This window comes from Bombus pyrosoma, linkage group LG11 (genome assembly GCF_014825855.1).
Source record: "Bombus pyrosoma isolate SC7728 linkage group LG11, ASM1482585v1, whole genome shotgun sequence".
NCBI lineage: Eukaryota > Metazoa > Arthropoda > Insecta > Hymenoptera > Apidae > Bombus > Bombus pyrosoma.
Window position 1 is genome coordinate 10,862,492 of NC_057780.1, and position 25,206 is coordinate 10,887,697.

At 41.0% G+C, this 25,206-nt stretch overlaps 1 protein-coding gene across 3 annotated transcripts in view; it reads right to left on the reverse strand.

Annotated features, from left to right (window-relative positions):
- The window catches only part of LOC122572439 (protein apterous-like), a 53,860-nt gene that overhangs the window by 14,493 nt on the left and 14,161 nt on the right, over positions 1-25,206 (reverse strand). For 2 of the 3 annotated variants that reach the window (XR_006318453.1, XM_043737389.1), the window contains exons 2-3: positions 23,771-24,062; positions 22,969-23,356 (exon numbers count right to left, since the gene is read on the reverse strand). Coding sequence is in view for 1 of the 3 variants with exons in the window: in XM_043737389.1 (XP_043593324.1) it covers positions 22,969-23,356; positions 23,771-24,062 (680 nt within the window). In the remaining 2 variants the exon portion in view is untranslated. The remainder of the gene's footprint in view (positions 1-22,968; positions 23,357-23,770; positions 24,063-25,206) is intronic. The other variant, XR_006318454.1, reaches the window with a different exon arrangement.

Below are 25,206 nucleotides of genomic sequence, written 5' to 3' on the forward strand. Positions count from 1 at the left end.
TTCGACTCCAAGACTATGTTCTACTGTGCAACGTTATTCGTCGAAAGCTTTGGCACCCATCGTTGGAGACAGGGTGCCGAATGACTGGCTACTTTCATCGTTGGCGTTCAAGTCGTTTCGGCCGTGTCCCTGTGAAAAGGTGTTGACACGGCTTGACGTTAACTCCCGTCGACGCCTGAATGGAACTTTGAATCGAGCCTACTTGTCCGACTCGCTTGGGGATCGAATATTTTTCTAACTCGATTGGAGGAGCCTGTTCAGTTGAATGTGAAATTGAGGAAGAGGATTAATTTAGTTTGAAGTGCGGTGTGGTTTGATGTTGATGGTGTTTCGTAGAGGTTGAGGAGTATATCGATTTGACATAAAGAAATTACAGAAATTGTTACAGCACTTATAGAAAGTTTCCATCAATATATTACGCGTATTATAAATAAATGTTTATCAATTATTCAGTTATTATGAACTCGAATGATTCTGTCTTGCCATCAATCTCTCCAATTGATCAGAAACCTAAACTTTCCATTTCATTAATCCATCAGTCTTCCTCCATAAGTCTCGTACACCCTCTTCAGGCTCAAACACTTCACGAAACCGTCAGAAACCCGCAAGGTATTTACAGCAAAGAGAAAATCCGTGAAGCTAAGTAGGGTAGGGTTTTGGCTATTCCTTGCCGTTGGTCGACGCTGTCTTCAGCCTCCCCACGAGGTCTGTCCCGCCGATGGATGAATGAACGAGCTCCACGACCGGGAATAACCTCATTCACGCGCTTCCATCCGTCCTTCCACGCTCATCCTGGTTCCACAAGGCACGGTGGGGGGACGCCCGCAGAGTTTTACAAGATGCGCCATATGCGATACATTATTATACAATGCGAGTTGCCGCGGTATTCTAAGCGCGGCCAGAGCCTCGCTTTTTCGCCTGGCTCCTAAACGGATCGTACCCAGTCCGCCACAAAGAGTCGGAAATCTTTTATAATACGCGAACTACTCGCGCGGCGCTGGGACCACTTGCCGCGCGTTCGCACACTCGTTGCATCCGTCGACCACGTGGATATTCTCTCCCTCCGTTTCCATTTCCTTTTCTTTCTTTCTTTCTCTCTTTCTTTCTTCCTTCCTCATCCAGCTTCTTTTGGTTCGTAGCCTCGTTGCGACCGCTTTCTTTTCGGTTCGCTTTCTTTGGCCCTCGAGAGATGCCCGCGAGGACACGAGCCCCGCAGAGGCCGCGATTTCTCACGTGCCGTCTCGAGAAAGATGTAAGACTCCACACGTCTTCATCCTTCGACCGTTGCACCCCGCGGTTCTCGTTCTTCTCGCACGCTTCTGGGGATGATTTTTTTATACACTATACAATGTTGGGTATTTTCTCTTTTTTCTTTTTCTCTTCTTTCTTTTCATGTTGGTTCCTGTTTCTCTTTGTACGATTGTTGGTAGGCGCGAGGAGGAGATCGTGTTGAGTTTGGAACAGTTGGAGAGATGTTTCTGAAGGTTTGATTATGATTACTTTGCCAAATAACTTTTGATAGAGATTTAGTAGAATTGCAGTCCAGCTTGGATAGTTTTTATAGGATCGTTACTTATTTGGAATATATTAACCATTATCTTAATATTTCTCTAAAGAAGTAGTTCGTAAAAGTTATGATCTTGTCCAGATTTTTACTCTTAAACAGTTTTTTCTGTACCTGTTATGTTAAAACTTTTTAAGCGTTTTGTATTATGTAAATTTTGCCTACAGGCAATTGCATCGCTTACACTTGTGGTACGAGTAGGAACATTCCAAACTACTGTACGAAACACTTAACATATCTCTAATGAAGATTCGCCATTAAACGAAGAAGCGTGCAAGCCAAACGTCGTTAAGATTTCACAAGCTGCAACCTGCAATCCAAAAATTGTAAGAAATTCAAAGTTCTTCGCTCGATTAAACATTCCAGTAATTTCTTTGTAATGTATTCACAAATTCTAGCCAGCCAGAATTCTTGCTGAATTCTCATAACCATCGTTAAGACTCTTGCAGAAATGTTAAGACGAAATGGCAATCGCGAAAGTAATTGACGTTTTATGGAGAGAATGTTTTCGCTATGAACAATGACCTGTCATCGGAAGTAGAAGATGGAAAGAGTGATCATTTTCCCCAAATTGTATTACTATAATTCACGTCCAACTTTACACATCGCAATCAGAATCAGGTTATTTTTCATACGATGTAAACTTTTCTGCATTTTTTCCTTTTTTAACTCAAAAGACAAAATAAGTGTCCTATATTACTACCATATTCATTATGTTAGTTTGAGAAACCTAAATACGATAAGAATAATGACTCGTAAAATACTCAAGAAATGGATAGAATGTGCCAAGAATATTTCTAAACAAATATCAATGTGACGTTATCGTTGAAATGTTGGCTTCTCGAAAAGAGTGTGTTCTCGTGTAAAATTTTTCGGAATCGTGGAAGACGTTTTCTTCGATATTGTGTCGTGTTCTCGTGGCATTTGTCAGGCCGCGTGCGGACATTCAAAAAGATCCAGTCCCGCTTCTATTCGTTCAGCAGCGTCGTATGTTAAAGCGGAGGCCGTTGACAAGCCGCGCAGGGATTAAGAGGACAGGCCTCACGATGCTGTAAATTATTATTTTCACGATAAAGGCATGTCCACCTCGACTGGAATCCCGGGTGTAATTAATGCATCCACCGATAAACGATCTGCTTCTGTCCTTCCTACGGCCGCGAATCTAATCGACAAGATTCGACGATCGTGGCTACCGTCCTCGTTGGAAACGTGACTGGGTTGTTTAAAGAGAAAAGTAACAGAAAGGAAGATTTTGAGACACGCCAGGTACGAAACGCAACTTACTTCGATATTTCTTACACTGTAATTTTAATTAATGTATCTAATTTAGTACTGGGTAATTTAGTAACATAAGTTCGCCTTGTTTCTATAATTATTATATAAATAGAGTAAACAGGACGAATATATTCATATTAGAAACTGATATTTCTTTTGTTCATTTGTTTATCGAATGCGTGACGTATCCGTACGATAAATAACTTAACCAAAGCTATTGCGATTATTCTGTTAAAATTTTGTACCAATAGATATCGTATCTTACTGTATCCTACAGCTCTCTAGCTCCTTACATAAAAACAAAACCACCCTTCGAATAGCAGAACCAGTTTCCCATCACACCATACATTTACCATTTTCCATATATACCATTCTACGCTTCATTTCTACTCAAATAGAGATCGTTACAGACCGGAGTGGCAGCAAGTGAAGCGAGACGCGCGGCAATGAAAGTCGCGGTGACAGGAACGCGGTGAAAATCTTGTCGGGATAGGCCTGTCCGGTATCCAAGCATCAAGGAAGATGAACGATAATGCAAGAATACCGTGATCCAGATTAATGCTCGAACACCGCGCAGCGTCGCCGCCGGCGACCCACGCGTGTGCGTGTCCTCCGCCGTCGGGGGAGATCCGCAGCGTATCCGCCCGGTAGCCCGTAGCTACATTATTCATAAAATAAAACGCGCAACCATTGGCTAGTCTGCGCGCAGACGACGCGAGAAAATCAACAAGAAAATGCAGCGGGCCGAGACAAGCCCAGCCGCTGTTACGAAAAGATTATTCAGCGAATCATTCAGTAAACCTAGCCGCTACTTCCGCTCGCGGGCCGTCTGTAATAAAATGATATACACTGTCGAACTTCCGCTGACGAGGCACTTTCTAAAATGAAATTTCATTTTCTTCTTTTTTTTTTTACTAATTTGTCGAAGAGGAATTATGCGTATTGAGATTTGAGATTGGTAAAGGTTGGAGATTGATGAATGGTCATCGAATGTTGGAACGTTGATAAAGGGGTTATAGACTAAAGAATGATATTGGACTGAGCTCGTAGTGAAACTTTGTAGAGTTGATATTTTAAAATTATACACACTCGCTTTCCTTTAGTAATTATAACAGAATGATACTATCGACGAATCTGCAGTTCAAATTCCATCAAATGATCTCAGTCAACCTCTGTTACAACACTTCATCGCGTAACTTTCATTGCGTCTGTTAAACAAACTTATGATTCATCATCCAACGACACCCAATAATTAAGAACAAAATCACACTACCTCGAGAGATGCATATTCTAATTCTCAATCGTGGAAAGCTAAGAGTGTTGAGATCGCATCAGTGAGACTCTTAGTAACTGGAGATTCCCTGAGTCGAGAAGCATACGAAGAACAATGTTGCAGAGGTACATATGGAAATCCAGAGCATGATATTGTGAGAACGAGGAAACACGCAATGTTCTCGGTAGATAAAAGAGCTTGGTCGACCTTCTGGTTACAGGAAACACGTAGACTATCCAGGTAAAGTTAGCATCGGTTGCGTAGCGGAACCAAGCTCTTGGAAACGAAAATTTCCAACATGGAAGAAGTATCCCCAAGGGCAAGCGTGTCGCGATGGCGAAGATCCCCCGTCTGGATTAGACATAAACATGTCATACCGGCGATATCAACGCCAATAACGTTGCAAAGCGAACAAGTCGCCACGATATCGCTGCTTCCGATCGCCTCCCCACGGGGGCAGCCAGCGGGCAACAAAGAAACCAAAAAGGGAAACGTCTCTGGAATCGCATACCGTGAAAACTTCGCGGCTGATGTATCGATAAAACGCGTTGGCAACGTTAATCAAGCACCTACGGTGCCACGGAACAATCGTTGAGAAAACGGTGCGCAGTTGCGTCGATGGTTGCGTAATATAATATACAGTGCTGTGCAAAAGTCTTGGCCCATCTACGATGGCGATCTCTTAATGGTAACAATCATATTTTTAAGAAACATTTCCATGCAGAATGACCTGGAAATCTTTAGATATTTTAGTTATGTAAATGGTAAGTAAATGGTAAAAAATGAGTTTGTTGAAAAATTATCGGGAGAACTTTTTCTGTAAGGAAGACAAAACAAGTTCAGACGTCGACTTCGATGTTTCAATTTGAAATTTTAAAAGAATTTCTAGCGATAGAAAAATAATCGCGTTAAAAATAATCTAAACAACACGGTCGGATTAATACGTGTCGACAGACTTAAAATAATCTCAAGTATATTTATATTTATCTGCAAGAAAAAAATATTTATTTGACAGATCTTATTCGATATTGTTTTTGTCGTTTACTGTGTATCACGATCCATATAATTATCACTGTGTTTGATTGCGCAGCTAAGTGATTACAATATCATCGTGTCGAGTACAACGAAAGAGACAGCGAGGAAGAAGGGGACAGTCTTTATCGATGCAGAATTTGTATCCGGATTGTCGTTTCGCAGCCTTTCGCGGCTACCGTTTCATTTTATTCGGTTAACGAACGAGAATCGAACGCGAGAACCGACTCGATACACGACTATTGGTCTCTAAGGGTACAAGTGGAACAAGAGCGGATTACGAATTGATCCGGCCTGAAAATGGCCAGAGATATCCATTTACGAGCACCCACTCGCCAGATGGGGAAAATTTATGTCCCCGGTTTCTTTTCGCTTTAGGAATTATTAGCTTCGCAGTTTGGCGCGAGGGCTACGCTTGATTTTCCGACCGAACGATTAGTCTTTGAAGCAAGCAGCCTCGATTAACGTCCTGACATCCATCATCGAATGGACACACGTTGGATCACGGTCGTGTTTGTTCGGGTTGCGAAATGGAAGCTAGAGAAATGATTTATCTAGTGGCCCTCGAAGCCGATTTCCGGTTATCGTTTGTTTTTGCTGTGGACGTTTGACTATAGATTGGTGATTCTTTTGCAACTGAAAGCAGGGAGATGAATGGTATCAATGTTAACCTATTAACAAGTTCACTCCACAGAATAAAACGAAAGAAATCACGAGTCTTCGCAAGCATTCACGATAGACAATCTATTTTAATAAAATGGTTTAAGTATCATAACACGTTATTGTGATGAATTATACAATTGACAAATTAAGACTCCTAAAATCTGATTAATGATTGAAAAATGTCAACGAAATAATCGTTGTATAAAAAACACACTACTTAACTTGGAATTATAATAATTTTCAAGCTCGGAGCAGAAATATTTTACACTTTACAAATTTCAGAAGAAAATACACAAAGAAAACGATAATATTCACTCGCTATCCATGAGGTATCAATCCCAGAAAAATCGTATCCTATTAAAAAATTCAATCCAAAAGGACTCGGATTATTTTTTCTCCTCTTTCTCTAATAGTAACTCGCCCAAGCCCTAACCGTCGGCCATAAAACCCTTTCTTCCCCACGATATATAGTAATAATCACGGGATTACCTCGCGAACCGGTGCTTATCTCCCGAACAGTCTAATCTGAATATTGATCTACGAAGAACGTAGGAAAAAGGGAAAAAAGAGGCGGGCCCGAGGAAATATAAACTCGCCGGGAAGACACGCTGCGTCCTGTGATATGTGGGGTATCTAGCCAGAGGGTACGTAGCTCATCTCCGCCGGTGCAATAAATACGTACGATTACAATGTTACGCGGCTGTAACTCAGCCGCGCCTCCGCTGCGCCTAGCAATGCGCTCAGCAATTTACGACGAACTTGATTCGACCATTCCTAGTTGTATCGAATCTTCAGCCACTAAGACACTCAAAATATAATCTTCCACTGCGATTTGGGTTTGCATTTTTTGGTCCCTCGATACCTCTGTATTCGTATCGTTTGGATCAGTATTTACATGAGATTGAATGATTTAAGATTCGTATGGTATCGTCTATGCGTAGATCGAGATTAGAAGTTGTTTTGTATAAAATCATTCGTAAGTGAAGTATCATGATTGCATCCAAAGCTATCAATCATCAGGAGTTCCATGTAAACGTCCGAAACCTATCCAAGCTGAATTGGGTTCTGAATCCTAAATTAAAAATAATAGAAATTTTTCAATAATCTAATATCCAAAATTTTAGTGGCCGAATAACAACAATAAGGACACAAAATATTTTTTAAGACTTCTATCAAAATCCTTATCGATCTCAATAATTTAGCTTATAATACTCAAACTTCTAATATTTCTCACATGAATCCCTTTAAAGAGACGAGAATTCCATTTAAAACCTCGAAACCTACCCAAACCTCTAAACCACCAACAAACTCTCCATATACCAAAACAGAAACGCTGAATCGTTACTGGTGGAAGAACACCTCGACGAGCAAGCGCAGAGAGACAATCTATCTAGTCGTTCATCTGCACATGTCCAAGGATCGCTGGAGACGGCACACGGAGAACAGGAAGAAGAAAGAGGGTAGTCGAGGGCCGAGAATCGCAGTAACCCGATACTTTTGCGGGGATGGTTTATGTGGTGACACTCGCAATTCTGTGGTAGACACACGACTCATCGTGACCTTGCGGGTCCCTCCAAGATGGACCCCCTGCCGGGCTACGCCGAATCCTCTTATGAAGTAACGATGACCAACGGCCGAGCCACTCGTAAAAACTCCGTACGAATATGAAGCATATGCAGAACCAGGTTTACACACGCGAACGCGTTGCTGGCATGCGTACGAATTAAGGGCCACTGAGCTTCGATTGCCGCCTCAGGGTATCGAACAGGGGACCCTTTCAACCATTTCGACTGTCTCTGAAATTGTACACTGTAACGTTGGTAGAGTTTGATAACGGAGAATACTTGAAGAAATGTTGAGTGAAATTCCTGATGATGATGGAGGATTCACAAAAAGAATATAAGATTGCGCGGCTGTTTCATAAGTTTTGTCGTTCTCTTTCTGGGACGAAATGCTTGCATAATGAATACAATCATCAACATGTTGTTTCTGGCTTTTCATTGCTAATTAATTTCGATTTAAACCTTTTGGTGAAAATTTCCTGTCAGGTTCTTGAAAATCGTTTTTGGCATATTTTTACACCGAGAGCTTGCAAGCGAATCGAATTCGTATTTTCATTTGTCGCTATTACTCCTTTTTGTGATATATTTATCAAGTATCACGAGTGCTTTTGATATCTCGGCGCAGTAATTAAATTTTAATCTTCAATAGATATCTTAACAAATAAAAATACGAAAGTAAATGAAAAATAATCTGGTAAAGAGATAAGAGATATGTTGTAATAACGGAGAAAAAGTATTATTGAAGAATATTACGAGACCACGAGGGCTAATTTAAAGGGGACATGGAAAATGATCGTCATCGCAGTTCGAAGATTATTAAAAATTAATAGCGACCAACACCAACAGGTGAAAAAAGTCGATGTGACGGTAGTTGTAACGCGAACGGACAAGTGACTCTTAGCGGGGCGCCATTGCTGGCGAATCTGATAATGGCGAGAAGGTATATCGCTGCTCGGAGGAGCTATCATTCGTGTTCTCGCTGCGTCCGTTCGCATCCTGCGGCTGATACATGAAGTGTCCTACGTGCAGGTGTCGCGAGACAAATACGGGCTGGTCGTGGTATCTCACATAGGATCTACGACATCGAGATACCCTGGCGGTCTCTTTTTTTCGACCTCCGAACAAACGAATAAACTATTTGTACCATACGTATGCTCACTTCGTTTTGCGTATCATTGAATCGTTATCGTTATCTAGATCCGTTTCGTTTACTAGATAAAATACCAATTAACAGGTAGGTACTTTTATCCTTCATGGTTCATTTTATTCCATTTGTTATTCTCCTATAATTCTAACTTTTACAAACTCTTCATGTATATTTTTAACGATCGATAGCGATTGCTTCGAATCGATTATCACTTTATATAATTCCATCAAGTACTTTAATATTTACGAGAAGAATTACACTGTAAATCTTAAGAGATCATCCAAAAGTATTAACACTCCCACCGTGACTCAACGTTTGATCGTCACCATACTCTTCACACCGTTCTATCCCGCGAATACTTGCTCCTCCGCCATCAGAGGCGCGAATAATACCTCTAATGAGCGTCATTCAATCTGTCACTCTTTTCGTTGTCATTAAACCAGCCATCGGCAACAAGCACTCGTTCCAGCAGCACCCGTGTACACGGTGGACGCATGAATAGAGGTCGTACAAAGACCTCCACGAGCATCAATCCTCTCCCATCGATCGTTCTACGATCTTCTCCTCTTCAAGTAGCTGAAAATCGATCGCGCGACGATCCTTCCCCCCGGCTACCAGAAAAAAAAAGCGACGCTTAACGAGGCAACCGAGGCGATAACCCAGCGAGTAGAGTCGGCCAGCTGCTATTACACTGTTGGAATGCAAGGGTATCTTCGAAATCGGCCCTTAAAGTACGTCGGAACGCCGACTTGTTCCTTTCTCTCCCTAATATCGCTCTCCTCCGTTCGTTTTCCTACATACTGAGGACTGATTAGACACCGTGGCGGAGATAACCGAACGTCCATCGAAGATCCTCCTCTTATCTGGTCCCGCATCTAAACCGCGTTCCCCCGGAATTTCGACGTTCCCTCTGGAGAAAACGGCCGACCAGGGACATAAATATGATAGAGTCACGACCTGGTGTGTCGGGACGCACGTACGGTACGGAGTGGTGGTGTGTCGCACCGGGTAACATAATACGCGTGCACAGCCTCTCTCGGCCACTTCTGGGACATGCATCATCGGTAGCCGTCTCGGTGTCGCAGTATTTCTCGGCCCCTTTCTTAGATCGTAACACGGTGGACGCACCGAGTTATGTCCCCGTGCCTCGTTATCGTTGCACCGCGGCTCCGGCCACCACGCCGCCCCCTACGTGCTAGCCTGCGTCCTGATTAATGCAACACTTTTTGCCATCACTTCGCGAAACCGGGTTCCTCTTCCGCTTGTTGCTGCTATACTACACGTAACTAGGCGGGAAGAGTGTTACGGTGGTTTAGATCGACACAAGGAATAGCGTTTACGGTTATTTCACGAGGGTAAGTGCAATCTTTGGGCGTTGAGAGTGACTAGACTGGAAGGTTAAATATCTAGGGAATCGATATTCTTGTTTGACATTCAATGAATGCTTCTCAATTTTACACGAGCTATTTATTTATTATTATATATCGAAGTACGTGTCTGATGAATGAATTGCGAATTCCTGTGCTTTTAGGAAAAATTTAAATAGACAAGATATACATATATATATAATACAGCGTACAAAGTATCTAGAGTACAGTATACTCTTTAAAATATTTAGAAGATGAAGGAAATTCCTATTTAGGTTCTACGTGTCGTTTTCGTTATATCCATGAAAGTTCGGATTTGCAAAGCAAAAAGAACAAAGTAATACATATGAGAAACCATCATCGCGTAGAGATAAACGATTCCTGTCAGAGTATCGTGTCGTTTGCGAAAGTGATTCGGAAGAATTCGTTCCGGACAGAGTCGTATCTGTTTTCGTGAGGATGTTTCGGGACGACTGGTTGTGGCCTCGTGCTCGTCCTTTTTCGAGCAAGGATTCTCGCGCGTACGACGCGAGCAGGGGGTTCCAGCGGGTCCGGAGTCTGCGCGGCGCATCTTAATTATGAGGGCTAAATTATGAGCGAGCTCCCGGCGCTGAAATATTTGTGTGTTCGCCGGCCGAGGGTTATGGCTCAATTACCACTGGCTATTTCCTTTGCGAGCCGTTGATTTAAGGCGACCACTTCCTGCGCCCGAAAGGACATCCTCCGCGATCGTTTCGACCAGTTGAAACCACGAGAAATACTCTTGTCGCTTTTCAACGGCAGACCATCGCTTGAGCGTTCTCGATATGAGGCCCTTGGTCATCTCGATTTCATTCCTGACGCCTCAATGTTTCACTTTTCAAGCATTCGTAAATCGTTCAGCGTTAAACAATGAACTTGGATTTTTTTACTTGGTCATATAATTTAGATAACATAAAAGAGTACATATAATATAATTATAAACAAATTACGTATAAATATTATCTCCCACTCGATGGAGCTGAAGTATCGAAAAGAACGCCAGTATCCTCGTTTCATCTGTTTTCTATAAAAAAGTTTGCAAAATTCAATGAAAGATTCATAAACTATTAATTGCGTGAAATATTGATCTGAAAGAATGGTGGATGGAAAAAAATCTGAAATGTGAATGCACGTTATTAATAAATCTAATTAATCAGTGCATGAATCTATGTCTTCGCAAATGGAAACTCGATTAAAAACATAATCGTTGCGCGCGTGTCTGATATTATATTCCATTCTATTCTATTCTTTGAATGAAATCTAGCGACATTGGCTAAGCGATTATTAACAATATACAACGTTACGTGAGACGAGTGGATAGAACGGATAAAGGGATAATCGTTGCTTTTTCGAGTGCAACAGCCGAATTGCAACGGCGACTTCACGCGAACGCATCATCGGAGGATTGAGACGTTAAATGTGAGATCGTAATCAAAATTTAATGCGATCAGATAAGGGCTAATTGCAGTCAGACCACTTCGATAGTCTCATCGAGAGGAAATCGTAAAACATAGTTGCTCGGTGTCGAGCTGCACGCACCGTCTTCCTAGTATCGTAATCTATACCCTGCGATCTTGTCTTTGCCTATCGTGAGACGTATTATACATGTGTATATAATAGAAATTAAATTTCATTTAATTATATATAATTTATGAAGTTATTGCAATGTCAAATATATAAATTCTTTATAACTATATAGGATTTCAAATGAGATATCTAATATGTAATTCTAGAAGGTTTTAATAATTTCCTAATGACTATTCACTTACAGGTTTGCCTAAATTTTCGTACATATCGTACGTATTCGTATGTATATTCGTATATTTCAATACATATTACAAAAAATGAATGCTGTATAATAAAATTCTAGCCATTACGTTCCAATACAACCCGCCATACGATACGCCAAATATTTTTATTTCAAAAAACTACCGATGGTTTTAGCAAAATTACGTGCATAATTTCCATCCCAGCATCCTCGGAGGATTTCTAGTGATCTTCACATCTAAACCTTTAACAAATTCAATCGATCGTAACAGGATTTAATTTTAAAATTGAAAGAGCCGCAAAATTCATTTTTCAAACGCGTTGCCGCAGTCTTCTGGTTGTACGAAGAAAAAAGCTAAATGATCCAGAAAGGAAGAGGTAATCCGAGGAAATTTCTGTCCACTAATTAGTCGTCTGAAGAGAGACAGTATATACGCGAGGACAGGATCGTGAAGACAAAATTCAGCAGGTGGTGGTACGCACGCGACCCCGTGGTTTATGAACACGCACGCTTTGCCGCTAATATACCCGTGCGCAACGAGACACGCACGGGCCGCGCGAGGAGATGCGCTTTGAACGCCGGTGAATCGCGCGAACGTGAATCCTGACGTACATGCAAGTCGTGGCCACGATGCATGACCGCTGCCACCAGCCAGAGAGCCAGCCTCCAGAAAATCCAGGAAGTCGAGCTCACCAAGCCCGATCCACGATCATTTCCTTAGTGTTCTCTCTCTTCTCCCTTCTTTCCTCCGATCCCTTCTTTTTCATACGTAATTAAGAACGTCCTCCTACACGCTCGTTATCCGCGCCAATCTCGAATAACGTCGTTTAAAAGATATACGATTTTGCACGAATTTTAGATGATCTTGGATGTATATAGAAGATTCATAGAGAAAGGAAGTTTTTGTTTTGTTTTGTATTTTTCTTTCGAATAAAACGTTGCTTATGTGGTTTGGCATTAAATAGAAGTAATATGAATATGTAATGTAATTTTATCAGGTAAGATAACGACAGTCCGATATTTAAGAAAATATATGCCGTTTAATGTCTTGCAGTTAACGATTCTGTAGATGCTACTCTTTTATACAGGAAATTAACAATATGAAGAGCAGAAAATTGAAATATTAAAATATAGAAACAGGGGCGTCTTAAGCGGAAGATTGAAATTATAGGGTTTGTAAGACTCGAAGGTAACCGGAATCCGAAGAAGATAAAATGAAGGCTAAGAGGTAGCGACATTAAGTCGTTCGAGTCCTGAGGAAACAGAGCCATCGGCTACCAAGTGGTCGCAGGATATTCCGGCGAACCGGTTCAAACGTATCTCTGGTTGCACAAGGAATAAGTGAATTTTATGTGCTCGTGTATCTTCCATCGTGAAAATATAACGACGTATCAAACATTTTAATGAACATCGTAATATAAATATTGGTTTATTAATAACAGAAAAATCTTCGAATCGGTCATCGAACGTGACTTAGTAACTCATCTACGAAACACGTTCATCGAATTCTCCGTGGCAAACCACAAATATTGTATTTCAGTAAACATGCGAGTTTATAATTAATGAACCACTCGACCTCACCTTCCCGAAACAAATTATTATAAATTTCAAAATTCTCGAGCGAATATTAACACGCGTTTTTATAAATCACGTTCCATGATTGTCGAGCAATTTCAACGAACCTCGAAAACATCCAATTCACGAAACACGTTCGCGTGGTTGCTCGTCGAAGTTCATACATTTCGCTGTATGCAAAAACGTTGGTGATAAATTATGCGTGTCCAGCGTCCCACGTGGTGGTGCTACGGGTTTACTCGATAAATAATGAGTAGCTCGGTGCGGACATCTTATCTAACACCGCTTTATATTTTAGAAAAATTCATCAAAAGTGGAAGAGAATGGAACAGTGAGTTTCACCAATGGCTTTGATCATCGGATGATTGAAAATCAACAGAATTGAATAGAATAAAATATTCCAAGTTTCTACTAATTTGTGTCGCTGAATCAGCAGTTTACTTCCTAATCGGATTTAGCCAAGAAACCAGCCATCACGAAGTTACTATCCTATGACCTCCATCTGCGTCAATATCCACAATTAAAGAAAAAGAAAAGAAACGAATTGAAAAGTTTTCTGAAAAAAGAGCTCAGAAGATAAGAGAGTCAAGTGTGTAAACTACATCGGAAGGTCTAGTTCTAGTTTTTCAATGTGGCCTACGTTCCAATTTGAAATTCTAATACTTCTAAAAAAAAAAAGAAACACTATTCTTCCATATTTACAAAATAAATGAACATTTCGCGAAATGATATTTTATAAAATTATTTCATTAAAAAAAAGCGTCTATATATTTATCACATAGCTAAAATCCTTTCTTTCAAAAAGTCCCTTAGTTTCAAAGACCTTGTTCCAGTATTCACGAAGAATTTCCGAGAAAGACCTAAACGATCCTCGTTCCATTCATTTTGCACCCTTAATCCGGGCATCCGGTTTCTTCCATCGCCCACGTAACGAATCTGCATGGTTCGCGGACGAATTTGCCGTGGCGCGGTGTGGGCAAGAAATTCCAAACGGTCCCCGAAGCGAGACGGAGCCCCGAATTAATTACCAGCCGGCATTGAACTTGGCCGTGTGTGAATACTGAATACTTGCGCGCGCGAAGGAGGCATCATCGAGCATGCTCGCCTCGAAAACATCCGCGAACGTGCGCACGGCTAACTCTTGTAGCGGGTAGTTCATTAGTCGCATTAGAGCAATTTATCAGCGATCAGGGGGCTGGACACGCTTCGATTGCCGGCGCTGCTCATATTAACGGCGATACTAAAGCTCGAACAAACGCGTCTGACAAAGACGGAGGCCGAAGACCAACGGGCTAGCACCGCGAAGTAATTTCAGCCCGAGGAACACACAGAGGCGATTCCGGAGGAAAAGAGGAGGAAAGAAGAGAAGAAAAAAACTTGAACGATCCAGGAAGCTCTTAGAGCACGGCGAGCAACGATCTCTTTACGCGCAAGCAATTTTTACGACGAAGCCACCGGGCCGGGCCGAGCTAACACGCGAGGTGACCAGCCACTTTCGACGTTCTACCGTCTGCCAGCCAGACGTTCATATTTCGCTTGGAAAGTAGCTCGTTAAAACATTCAAAGCTGCTTGACATTCTCGTCCGAAAACGAAATGGATGAGCCGGATAACTCGAAAGGCACCTGTGGCGATCCATCGCTAAATTGTAGCTACTCTTTCGCTTCGTCTTTCTTTTTCGCTAATTGCATCCTGTTCGATGTCAAAATATCAAGATCTGGTTAGCCACTGGATAAGGGGCGCTCTTTGTAACTTCTCGTGCTCGACCGAGTTCTTTCTGAAGGCGTGTGATAAGAGGAGATTACCGAGAAAGCGAGACTGTGTACCAATGATTACATCGATTCGATATACGGTTATTTGGCCTGGAAAAATATTACACAAGAGGCAAATTGAATTTGTGTATTTGTTGCTATTAAAAATATGGCTATTCATCCCTGAAATATCATATTCCAACACACTGTTCACTACATAGTTCGTTTGCCTTCGAAATACACGAATCTACCTTTTCAGTATCATCTAATATATATTGAAATATTCGAAAATCCTAAGCTGTCCTAAGATCCAAATATCCACCATACGAACACTACCCAACACTCCATCAAACTTCTTCAACACGCGCGATATCTAAAATGCAACAGTTACGTTAGTAGCATTATTTAGTCGATGCGACAGATATGTCGTAAGCATCTAACATGTTAAAACTCCCAAGAAAGCTATCATCCGCTCTAACTTACCAAAGATAACCTAACCTATCCTAACAAGCAAATAATACATAGCCACTACTCGAACGCTACCCAATATTATAATAATATACACGAAACTGTCCTAAATTCCCTAAAGTAATTCTTCCGCTTCTCGCCATCATCTTCGTTTAACGTCAACGCCTCAAACCCAGAAATCGACCATCCATCCAAGAGTCCATCCGCGTAACTCGATCCTACAAACCTCATAGCCACGTGAACGGTTGGTCGCGTTAGATCAATCGATCGTTGGGTCCGCGAGCTAGACGAACGAGTTCGGGCCCGCTGCTGGAAATAATTCCTTCCGATCTAGAGTCGCGACGCGGGAGTTACGAAAGGGTGTCACGCGCGTAAAACCGAGTTCACTGGACGGACACGCGAACGCGCGTCGCCTAATAACACCGGTCGCGGCGACAGCCAGCAGCCAACGACACGCTGGCTATGCGGCAACGACGGCACAGATCGCACATGCGAGCCACCGAGATAAGAGTTTCGGGCCCAAAGCCGTGTCGTGACGGGATGTCTGCGCTATTCCATCTTGGCTGTCACTCTTGTATGACGCGGTAAGCAACTGTGTATGCAACCGTGTACACGCGTGTACCGGTTCGCGAGGACACACCACGAGGAAACGCGTCCAAAGTTGTCCGCTCGCGTGCAAGGGCCGCTTGCAGCAAGAACACGGCCCCGCCACACCTTCTGCTTCGACACTCTTGGTCTCCGTTGTCACTGGTTTCGACGACTTGCTCTCTGAATTTTAAGCGGTTAACTGAGAACGAATCAAGTTGTTGGACGGTTTCGGTGTACGTTGCTTCGTTAGAGGGTGTGATGTGGACTCTGGATTGTCACATCGAGTCAAATTCGCTATATGTATTATGGATTAAAGGCAGATGGCGATTGTATCAGAATTGTAGCTTTGATGTGAATTTCAAATTACTGAATTGTGAATTAAAGAATAGAAGTTGCGTGCAGTAGTATCGAAGTACACAATCTGGAACACCAGTTCCGACACGTCGGATAGGTACGTTACATGGAAGATTATTTAGAGGAACACATTCTTACAATTCTTACAATTCCCAAATGTAAAATATATATCGCTTCAAAAATTTCCATGTCTTCCTTGTATTTCATCATCGTGTTTTCTTTACTCGTTCTGAAGAAGAGTCTCTGATCTCAAAGGCCCCGTCGACCGAAAAAAAGCCCGCTATCTGGTAAACGAACGTTATCAGAAGGTTCGTCGATCCTCCCGCACTGGTTCAAACAAAGAGATAGAGAGAAAAAGTCGCGAGTACTCGCGTAATCGGCGACCACGGCATTTGCATCTCAGGCACGAAACGACGAATCCACGTGATCCGTGCGCGTGCAAAAAACCGGGGGGCTCGTCTTACACAATCGCATCAACGGGAAATCTACGTTCTCAAATTTCAAGGCTTAATTTACGAGTGCCGCACGAGTAAATCACGAGGAATCGCAGTGCGCATCGCAGCAGCGACAAATTTATTCCTTTTCCTAGTAGATATCGCGTAACGCCGACACACTATCCGGTCACGAATAAAGTTCCTCTACCTGGGCGACAATAGGAAACGCGTCCAACTTTCCTGCCGGAAATCCCGAAAACCTGACTAGACACTATGCCATTTTGTACTTTGATCAAAGTATCATTGCACAAGATGAATTTTCGTCCGTGATATTTTTACTTTTATTTAGATTCTTTGATATAATTGATTAAAATAAAAAAATAAATTTTATATAGATATTAAAGGTACCATATTACTATTAGCCTTACTGAATCTTTCGAGGCATTTTCAACTCTATTTTGTTTAGTTTTATGCACATATACCTGTTTAGAGCGAGCACAGTAGTATGAGCCGGCGGAATACGAAGTCAGACAGTCGCGGTATCACGCTGATGCGAATAGGACGATGTTACAAATTTATTACGATGATTTTCAGTTCTGTTAATTTCATCTTTATACTTCAAATATCCCGATTATCCAGCAGAGTGGCTTCCTAAATTTTTATAAATAATTCACTAAAAATAATCATCTTGCGTGCTTTCCATTTGATTCAACGAAAGAAATATTTGTGTAAATCAACAACAATAAAAAGGCAAACGTTAACCAATCGATCACATCAACGACGATCATCATAGTTGCTCAATTGTGGAAACCCCAAATTTTGATTGATTCCATTCAATTTGAAATTTAATCTAAAAATTAATCGACTAGACCAATGCAATATTCCGTTAATTTTAATCTGTAAAATCTCACACGGCACATGGATCACCGAAACGCGTGTGCAAGAACGTCTAAACGACATTCTCCCTTCGCGAGTTCTAATCTCGTCGCTGTCACAGGGTGTCTTCACTCGCGCGTCCTGCTTTGCGCGATAAAACCAGCTCCTTATCCAGGGGGATCTCGACCGTGGCCTCTGAGATCGGCTGGCGTGATTTTCGAGGCATACCACCGCGTCCACGAGCGAGCAGAAAGCGTGCAGACGAAGCGGAGGACGGAAGACGAGCAAAAGGAACCTCTGTTGGGTGTCTGGCTACCGAAATTGCAACGCGGCTTCGAGTCGACTTCAGCTTCTGTCACGCGTTTAATGATTTATGTAATAATGAATCACGGCTATCTGCGATCTCCGTGACCATATGTTGAATCACGAATAACTGTAAAATTACTATATTCATGGAACGCCTGAACGTTTTAGAATATTTAACCAATCCGACCAAGCGCGATTCCACTTTTCTCCGACAGTGACCGAAATTTGATTTTAAATTAACACTCGAAAACCAACGTTACGAAGTTTTCTTACATGCCAGTAACAAATTTGATAATAAAACAAATAAGCCATCAATTGTCCTCTTCGATGTGAAGTAATAAAATTAAGCAACAGGAATCTGTAAACCGCAACTTATTTACCTATCCGTTAATTTTATTAATTAGTAAGTCACTGTATATGAGAGCCTAAAATACAATCCAACCGCTAATAAAAACCTCTTTAAAAATTCGTGAATACCAAGCAGCCTACTTAAACTTCTTCCAACAACTCTCATCCGTCATTCAATTAAGAAAGCAAACGATAAGAGAGAAGGGAAATATTAAAATTCGAGTGGGAAACAAAGTACGAAAGGTCGAAGGTCGATTCAAGAGCCAAGAAGACTGAAAATGAAAGGAAAAAATAGAGAAAGGCAAGTGCATCCAAGGGACATCCGGGGGTTGACGGCGCTGGTGCACCATCCGCGATGACGTGCAGCTCGGTGCACGTGTATATCGTCCGTCGCTTGTGAAATGTAGATCGACGGTGATTTACTTATCAAGAATCGACGCTTCGCCGGAGGTAAATGGTCGAGTCGTGACCATTAGTCGATGGACTGGCCAGTCCGTACGTACGGCGAACAGCCGTGTGTGCGAATCGAGCAGAGCGAGGGAGTACGCTAATATCCGCGCCGTGTGAGGCCTACTCCACGGCCCAACACGATGTTCCCTGTCCCTCTCGACCATGGTGCCCGCAACGATATTCTCTCATGAACCTTTAAATTATTTCGCTCGTCGATCGAACAAGAGCGATCGGAGCATGTGGAATGAGGCATCGTGATACGAGTGGGCAACTTTGATATTTTCATTTCTGATGTGGCTTGTAAAGGAAGATTTATGAATTTGTTGATACGTGGTTGAATTGCTGCTTATATGGAGCTAGAGAAGATAATTGAAGTACTTGAGCATTTTGGCAGTTCAGTGGTTGTTGATTTGAATAGTTGTACTGGATACTTCAGAATAACTTTAGCGAACTAGGTAAATTTAAATAGCCGGCAATCATACGTTTCACTTTTCTTTGAAGTTGGATGAAATTGAATGAAATTGATGAAAGAACAACAGAAATACAATTTGACGCTATCCCTTGACAGAATTGACCAATATAACTTTTACGATAAAGAATCTGACAATATATAAAATTCTTGATCGAAGCAAAACATTTTTTACTCTTCTATCTCCCTATAAAGTCTTGACATCGGGAAATCGACATTTCACCAAACGAATCGCAAACACGGTGCGAAAGTTTCACCCGAAAGCATTCGAAAAGGCTCGCGAACAATTTTCATTCTAAAAGATCGTTCACTAGGAGGAACGATTGACTTCTGACTCCCTGCTAGACAAGGATTAGTGTCTGAAACCGGGGCACGAAATATGGCAAGACAGGTGATTTCCGCGTACTGGAGCGCGAACGTCGAGGGCGCAATTGTTTCTCGGAATGGGAATCACCAGTGCCGGCTAAACGTGAGGGAATTCTTACGGAGCTGTGCCAAGTTCGCTTCTGGCGCACCACGAGTAACGGTTTAGGATACTTTAGGTAGAAATGGACCAAGTATTGCGTAAATTTATTTAACAAGTACATAGCGCATCAGTGACGCTGCATCTTTAAATTCATTTCTATAAAATTTCGTCGGAAATCAACTACTGATAAAAACTGAAAGAATAATTCTCTACGCTATAATTTGCAAACTATAAAAGAAAGCTCCCAACAAGTTTAATGAAACAATTTAATAAAACAATGTAATTTTTGTTAATGTGATCCATTTTATCAGTAATAATGGCGAAAGCATAAAGTAAAACTTACAATTTTATCTACTTATTTTCATAGCTATCTATGAAAATATTTTGTATGCTTCTTATAGATTTAGAAAATTACAGATTGCAAAAAAAATAGTTCATTAATCAGAGTGTTAAGTATTGAACTATTAACTTTCAAAATAGTTCAATCAAATATATAAATAGGGACAAATTTTAAGTTCCTGGAAATTATCCATCAGATTCGTCTCTCTTATTATGACTTTATGATTATGAGAATTTCATTGCGTTTCTCATAAAAATTTTTAAGCTGATACGCTTGTCATCGTATCCCTAACAATACGGAAATCACCACGGATTGCGTAACTTATTACGGATTTGCGTTTATCGTCCATAACTCCGATAGGGAAAGTTGATTAATTGAGGAACCGCTTGAGTAGAAATCTGGGGAAAGGTCTCGCGTATCTGCAAAAGAGGACGATCGCATCCATAAGTTTTTTTTCCTGGTTCTAACGTTGTTTCGGGGTATTAGGTAGATTAGGTAAGACGAATACGCTTGTGCACTTTATTATCCTTATACTACGTGAAGCTCTTACGCTCGTGTATTGCTTAATGGATCAATTTTCTATGAATAGCGAACGTTGTCGTGAATAGAAATTATCATTTTTACTTCCGAAGTAATAAATTTTATCCTTTCATCTTCTAATAGTTTCTAATAAAATTCTAAATCGCTTTATACGGAATCGATCTTCTTTCAAATTACTTCACTTTACATAACCAAAAATTAATGGATGAATGTAATGTGAAGTCGTTAGTTAAATAATACGTAGTCTATACATAATGTCAAATAGCTGTAAAACTATGAAAAACTTTTCAATTCTTATATGTTGCGGTTAATATGATTTTGTTGTATCGGAATATAAAATATAAGAATGGAAAAATTCAGAATATAAAAATTAGAAAGCTACATTAAAAAAGAGGCTAGGAATAATTTCCACATACCTTCATTTCCCAATGAAACGTTTTCTTATGAGATTTTAGATTTAACTTCCATGGTATGAAATTTTTTTAGTCGTATGAAAGTACTATTATATGATACGAAATTTAATATACTTGAATCTAATTAATTAGTAAGCAAATGCTACCACAGGTACAACAATATGCAGATACTTTTCGTAACCACTGTACATCGATGATGCCTGATCATGTTTCTTTGTAAAATTTCAACACGAAATACAAAGTTTTTCTTGTAAGAGAATGCACGTTCTCGGAATAACGTACATTTCAGAGGAAAAGCAAATCGGCTTATATAAACGCACGGTATCTTATTGTTTTCCGCGAGTCGCTCTCTGTAACGATAATTTTTTGTTATTCCATGCGTGATTCGCCTCGATGGTTAGCTACTCGGTGCAATGGTAATTCACTGTCAATCGCGTGCACGTCGATAAAACGAGCCCTTATCATCGTGACCGAGGAGATTCGAGGCCTTCGTTGCGCAAACGCGTTCGCCCACTTTGAAATCACGCGCGCTCTCTGAAATCGCGGATGGTCTCCTCGAATGGTCTCTGGAATTACAGAAATTGCCGCTTCGCGGTTGACTTGCTCCTGTGACGAGCGACCTAGCATTTTCTTTGCACCGCATAACATGCCCCATTGACGTGAAGAAAAATTTTAAACGAAAATGTAACGTAATTTAAGAAAAATATAGGGGAATCGGGCGAACTTAATTTTTGACAACATCGAAAATTTAATACGTTAGAAAAATTGTAAGTATTGATTGAAATTATGTGATTGCGTGTAAGTGGTTAATTAAATGTCAGTGGAATAATGATACAAGTGTATTTTCTGTAATACATTATATTTTATATTTTCTTCAATAAAAATTGCCTTTGAGCTTCTTAATTATGTTTATTAAATTGATTTTAAATTTGAAGGAATAAAGAGTAGAATTTAAGATATCGATACGTTACTAATCTTTCATTGATATTACTTGTACCGAATAATTACGAATGACTGAGATCTGTGAAGCACAGAATTTGGCCATAGCTACGCGAATATCGTTGTTTCACTATAACGATAGGAAGTCGACTACTACGGATTTCCTCGGGCAACATTGTCGATAAAAACCAAAGACACTATACTTTGTGGTTTTATTTTAATTGCTTAGCGGGGAAGATTATCAGTCGACCACATGAAGATTCGTGTAAATATAAATATAATTGTAAACCATGGCCGAAGCTATTAGAATGGGTGGATGAGAGGAATGGATCGATATAGAACATGTACCTAATTTATTTAATGCGTACAATCCCAAGACGTTTCACTAGACAAAATCATTAGAAAACTCGTTAACGGTAAGATCGGCAAACGTTCGAAACTTTGCTTTTATGACTCGCCTCGACGTTACTTATTGGCGATCGTTACGAATCTTTAATGAGAGGTAGTGACTTTATCTTCATGATAAAAAGCCAACTGCTTACTAATATAGATCCCTATTTTAATTGCGTTTTTTTTAAAACTCGTTTTCCATCTACGGGCATAAAGTTTTAAACGAGCAATTTCTAAAACGCGCCTTTATAATATAAAATTCTTTTTATATTACTTTATAATCGATTATTGTCAACAATTTAATGACTGACAACGAACAGCGCATGGCTCGTATTAATATCTGATCGATAAATCTTAAAGATTGGTAAATGCCAAACCAAGACTGGTAAATGTGATCAACACGATCACGCATGATCAACGAAAAGATAAGAGTTATTCACAAAAATATGAATTTGCATAAATCTACAGTCTATCTATCACAATCTCTTATAAGAAAACTTTGTCAAATCGACCTCGACCGCTTACGTAACGTTCCTCGTCGGGCCACCAGTCGAGGGTTAATCACCGTAACAAATGTCTGCATCGACTCACCGATAGTAATCCTTCTTGCAGTAAATGTTTCCGTCTCTGCTGAAGCAGGTGACTTCGCCATCGAGTCCTTGACGGCAGTGGGAGCATTGAAGGCAGGCCGCGTGCCACCGCCTGTCCACCGCCTGCAAGTAAAACCTGTCGGATATCCGTAGACCGCATCCGGCGCAAACCACCCCCGGAACATCCTCAGACTGTGCGGGAGGAGTGGGTGGTGGCTCCAGCTTTGGGATAGCGTGCAAGTGGTCCGTGGTTTGTTGCTCCTGAGAGTGAGTCTGCGGGTGCAGATGCGAATGGTGATGATGGTGATGATGGTGCGTCGTATGCGGAGGCATGGTCAAGTCGCTGGGGTTCTCGAAATTACTGTTGCTATTCCTGTATTCTTGGCCACCTGACAAGCGTTTCAATGGATAATGAATTATGACGTTTAATTTACAAATTAAGATTGTTGATTTAAAAATGAAAGAAAATTAAGAATCATCGAAAACAATCTTTACTTGAATCGTTAAATGTTATTACGGGTGTAAATTAATCTGATGTGTCTTTAAACAAAATTCCCGGTTTGTTCGTGGTACGTGCAATGTAAATTCGATTACCAATCAAAATAATTTTCCTTATTCGATGAAGTTGCCAATACTTGAAATATTTCAGTTTAATATGCTTGTTAGAAACAACTAAATTTAAATACATTGAATTAATTTTCGCATTAGATACTTTAAAATTGTACGATATTAAGTTGAAAATACTGGAAACATTTTGATGTGATAAAGAATTAAATATTGCTAAAGATAATACAAACACGTACCTCCAGGAGAATCATAATCCCTAGAGTCGTAGGGGGTGGTAGGTCCGTCGTAGCAGTTGTTGTTTGTTCCACAGTGGGTCTGATGCAGGGGTGTATGATGGGGCCCGTGATGGTGGGCGGCAGGAGGACTGCACGGTAAGGTGGTAGGTCGTGCAGCGTCGCCCATAGACGCAGGGAGGCAGGGACTTAGGTCCCTCGCCTGGTCCACTGCTCCGGGCCCCCCCGCACTGCCGGGCCCCCCTTGACGCCCCACAGCCAAGCCGCTGCCACGCTCCTGCGAGCTGGCCGGCTGCTGGAACAAACATCCAATCATACACTTTAGAAATTTTCAAAGTTTACAATTAATATCTTATAACATTTATGTATGTCTGAATTAAGAATATTTATGGAAAATTTATATACCTATGATCGCGATTAAAGATATAGGAGCTAAACACAAATTTGTTTTATCTATTGGAAATGGATAGCTCACGGTTAAAGAGCGAAAAATGTATTTTTTATTTATTTCTTTACGATCCGATATCTTTAACAAAAGTAGACTGTAACAGAGTATAACTTTAGTTTACTGCTAGAGAATTATATAGTTACAAATTACGAATAATATGTCCATATTTCGCGGCTGACACGGTGTAAAAACAGCGATTAACTAACGCTAGCTTAAGTGGCAATTAAAAAGGTCATAAGACGGGAAAATAACATTAGTTCGATGGCGTTAATTTTATTGTACGATAGGAATAGCTAAAAGGCTCGATGACAACGGCAATGCAAAGTTCTCCACGCGAATGGAGCCTAATACGTTAATTGAACTGTAATGTGGCGGCGTTAAACGATTGTTTTACGCGCGTGTATTTTGCAACGCAGTCTCACGCGACACCCGAACGAGCATCGACGGTATTTCACCGTTCACGGTTCAGTAGTCGCATCGAAAAACCGAGTGGAAAGAACCTAATCCTTCCGATCTAACCGCAATTGCGTCGAAACAAGGCATAGTCGATTTGCTCGAGCGAAATTCTCACACCTACATTGTTCAGTGGTCACAAAAGTCGTCACAAAACAGTGTCACCGTGAACAAAAGTCGATCGCGAGAAATCACCAACCAGAGAAAAACAGACGAAGGATAGAGACAGGGTGAAAGTAATCAAAGGAGGCTTCCTTTTATTAATAGTTCGGATAGAATCGAATCGATTCTAAGTCGAAGGGACAAGAGACGTCGAAAAACGCCGCGTCAACGTGGACGCGCCGTAGACCAGTCTCAGCTCAAAAACCTATATAATTCCCAACGACGAAGGGAAGGAAAAAGCTCGCCGGTAAAAGTAACCAATCTGAGGCAGAGCCGAAGATGGAGAAGACACTTTCCACCGAAGTCAAAGAGGAGGCACCGTAAAGGACATAGTCGGAAGACGTCGCAACCGCGTAGGATAGGTACTCCTAGTCGT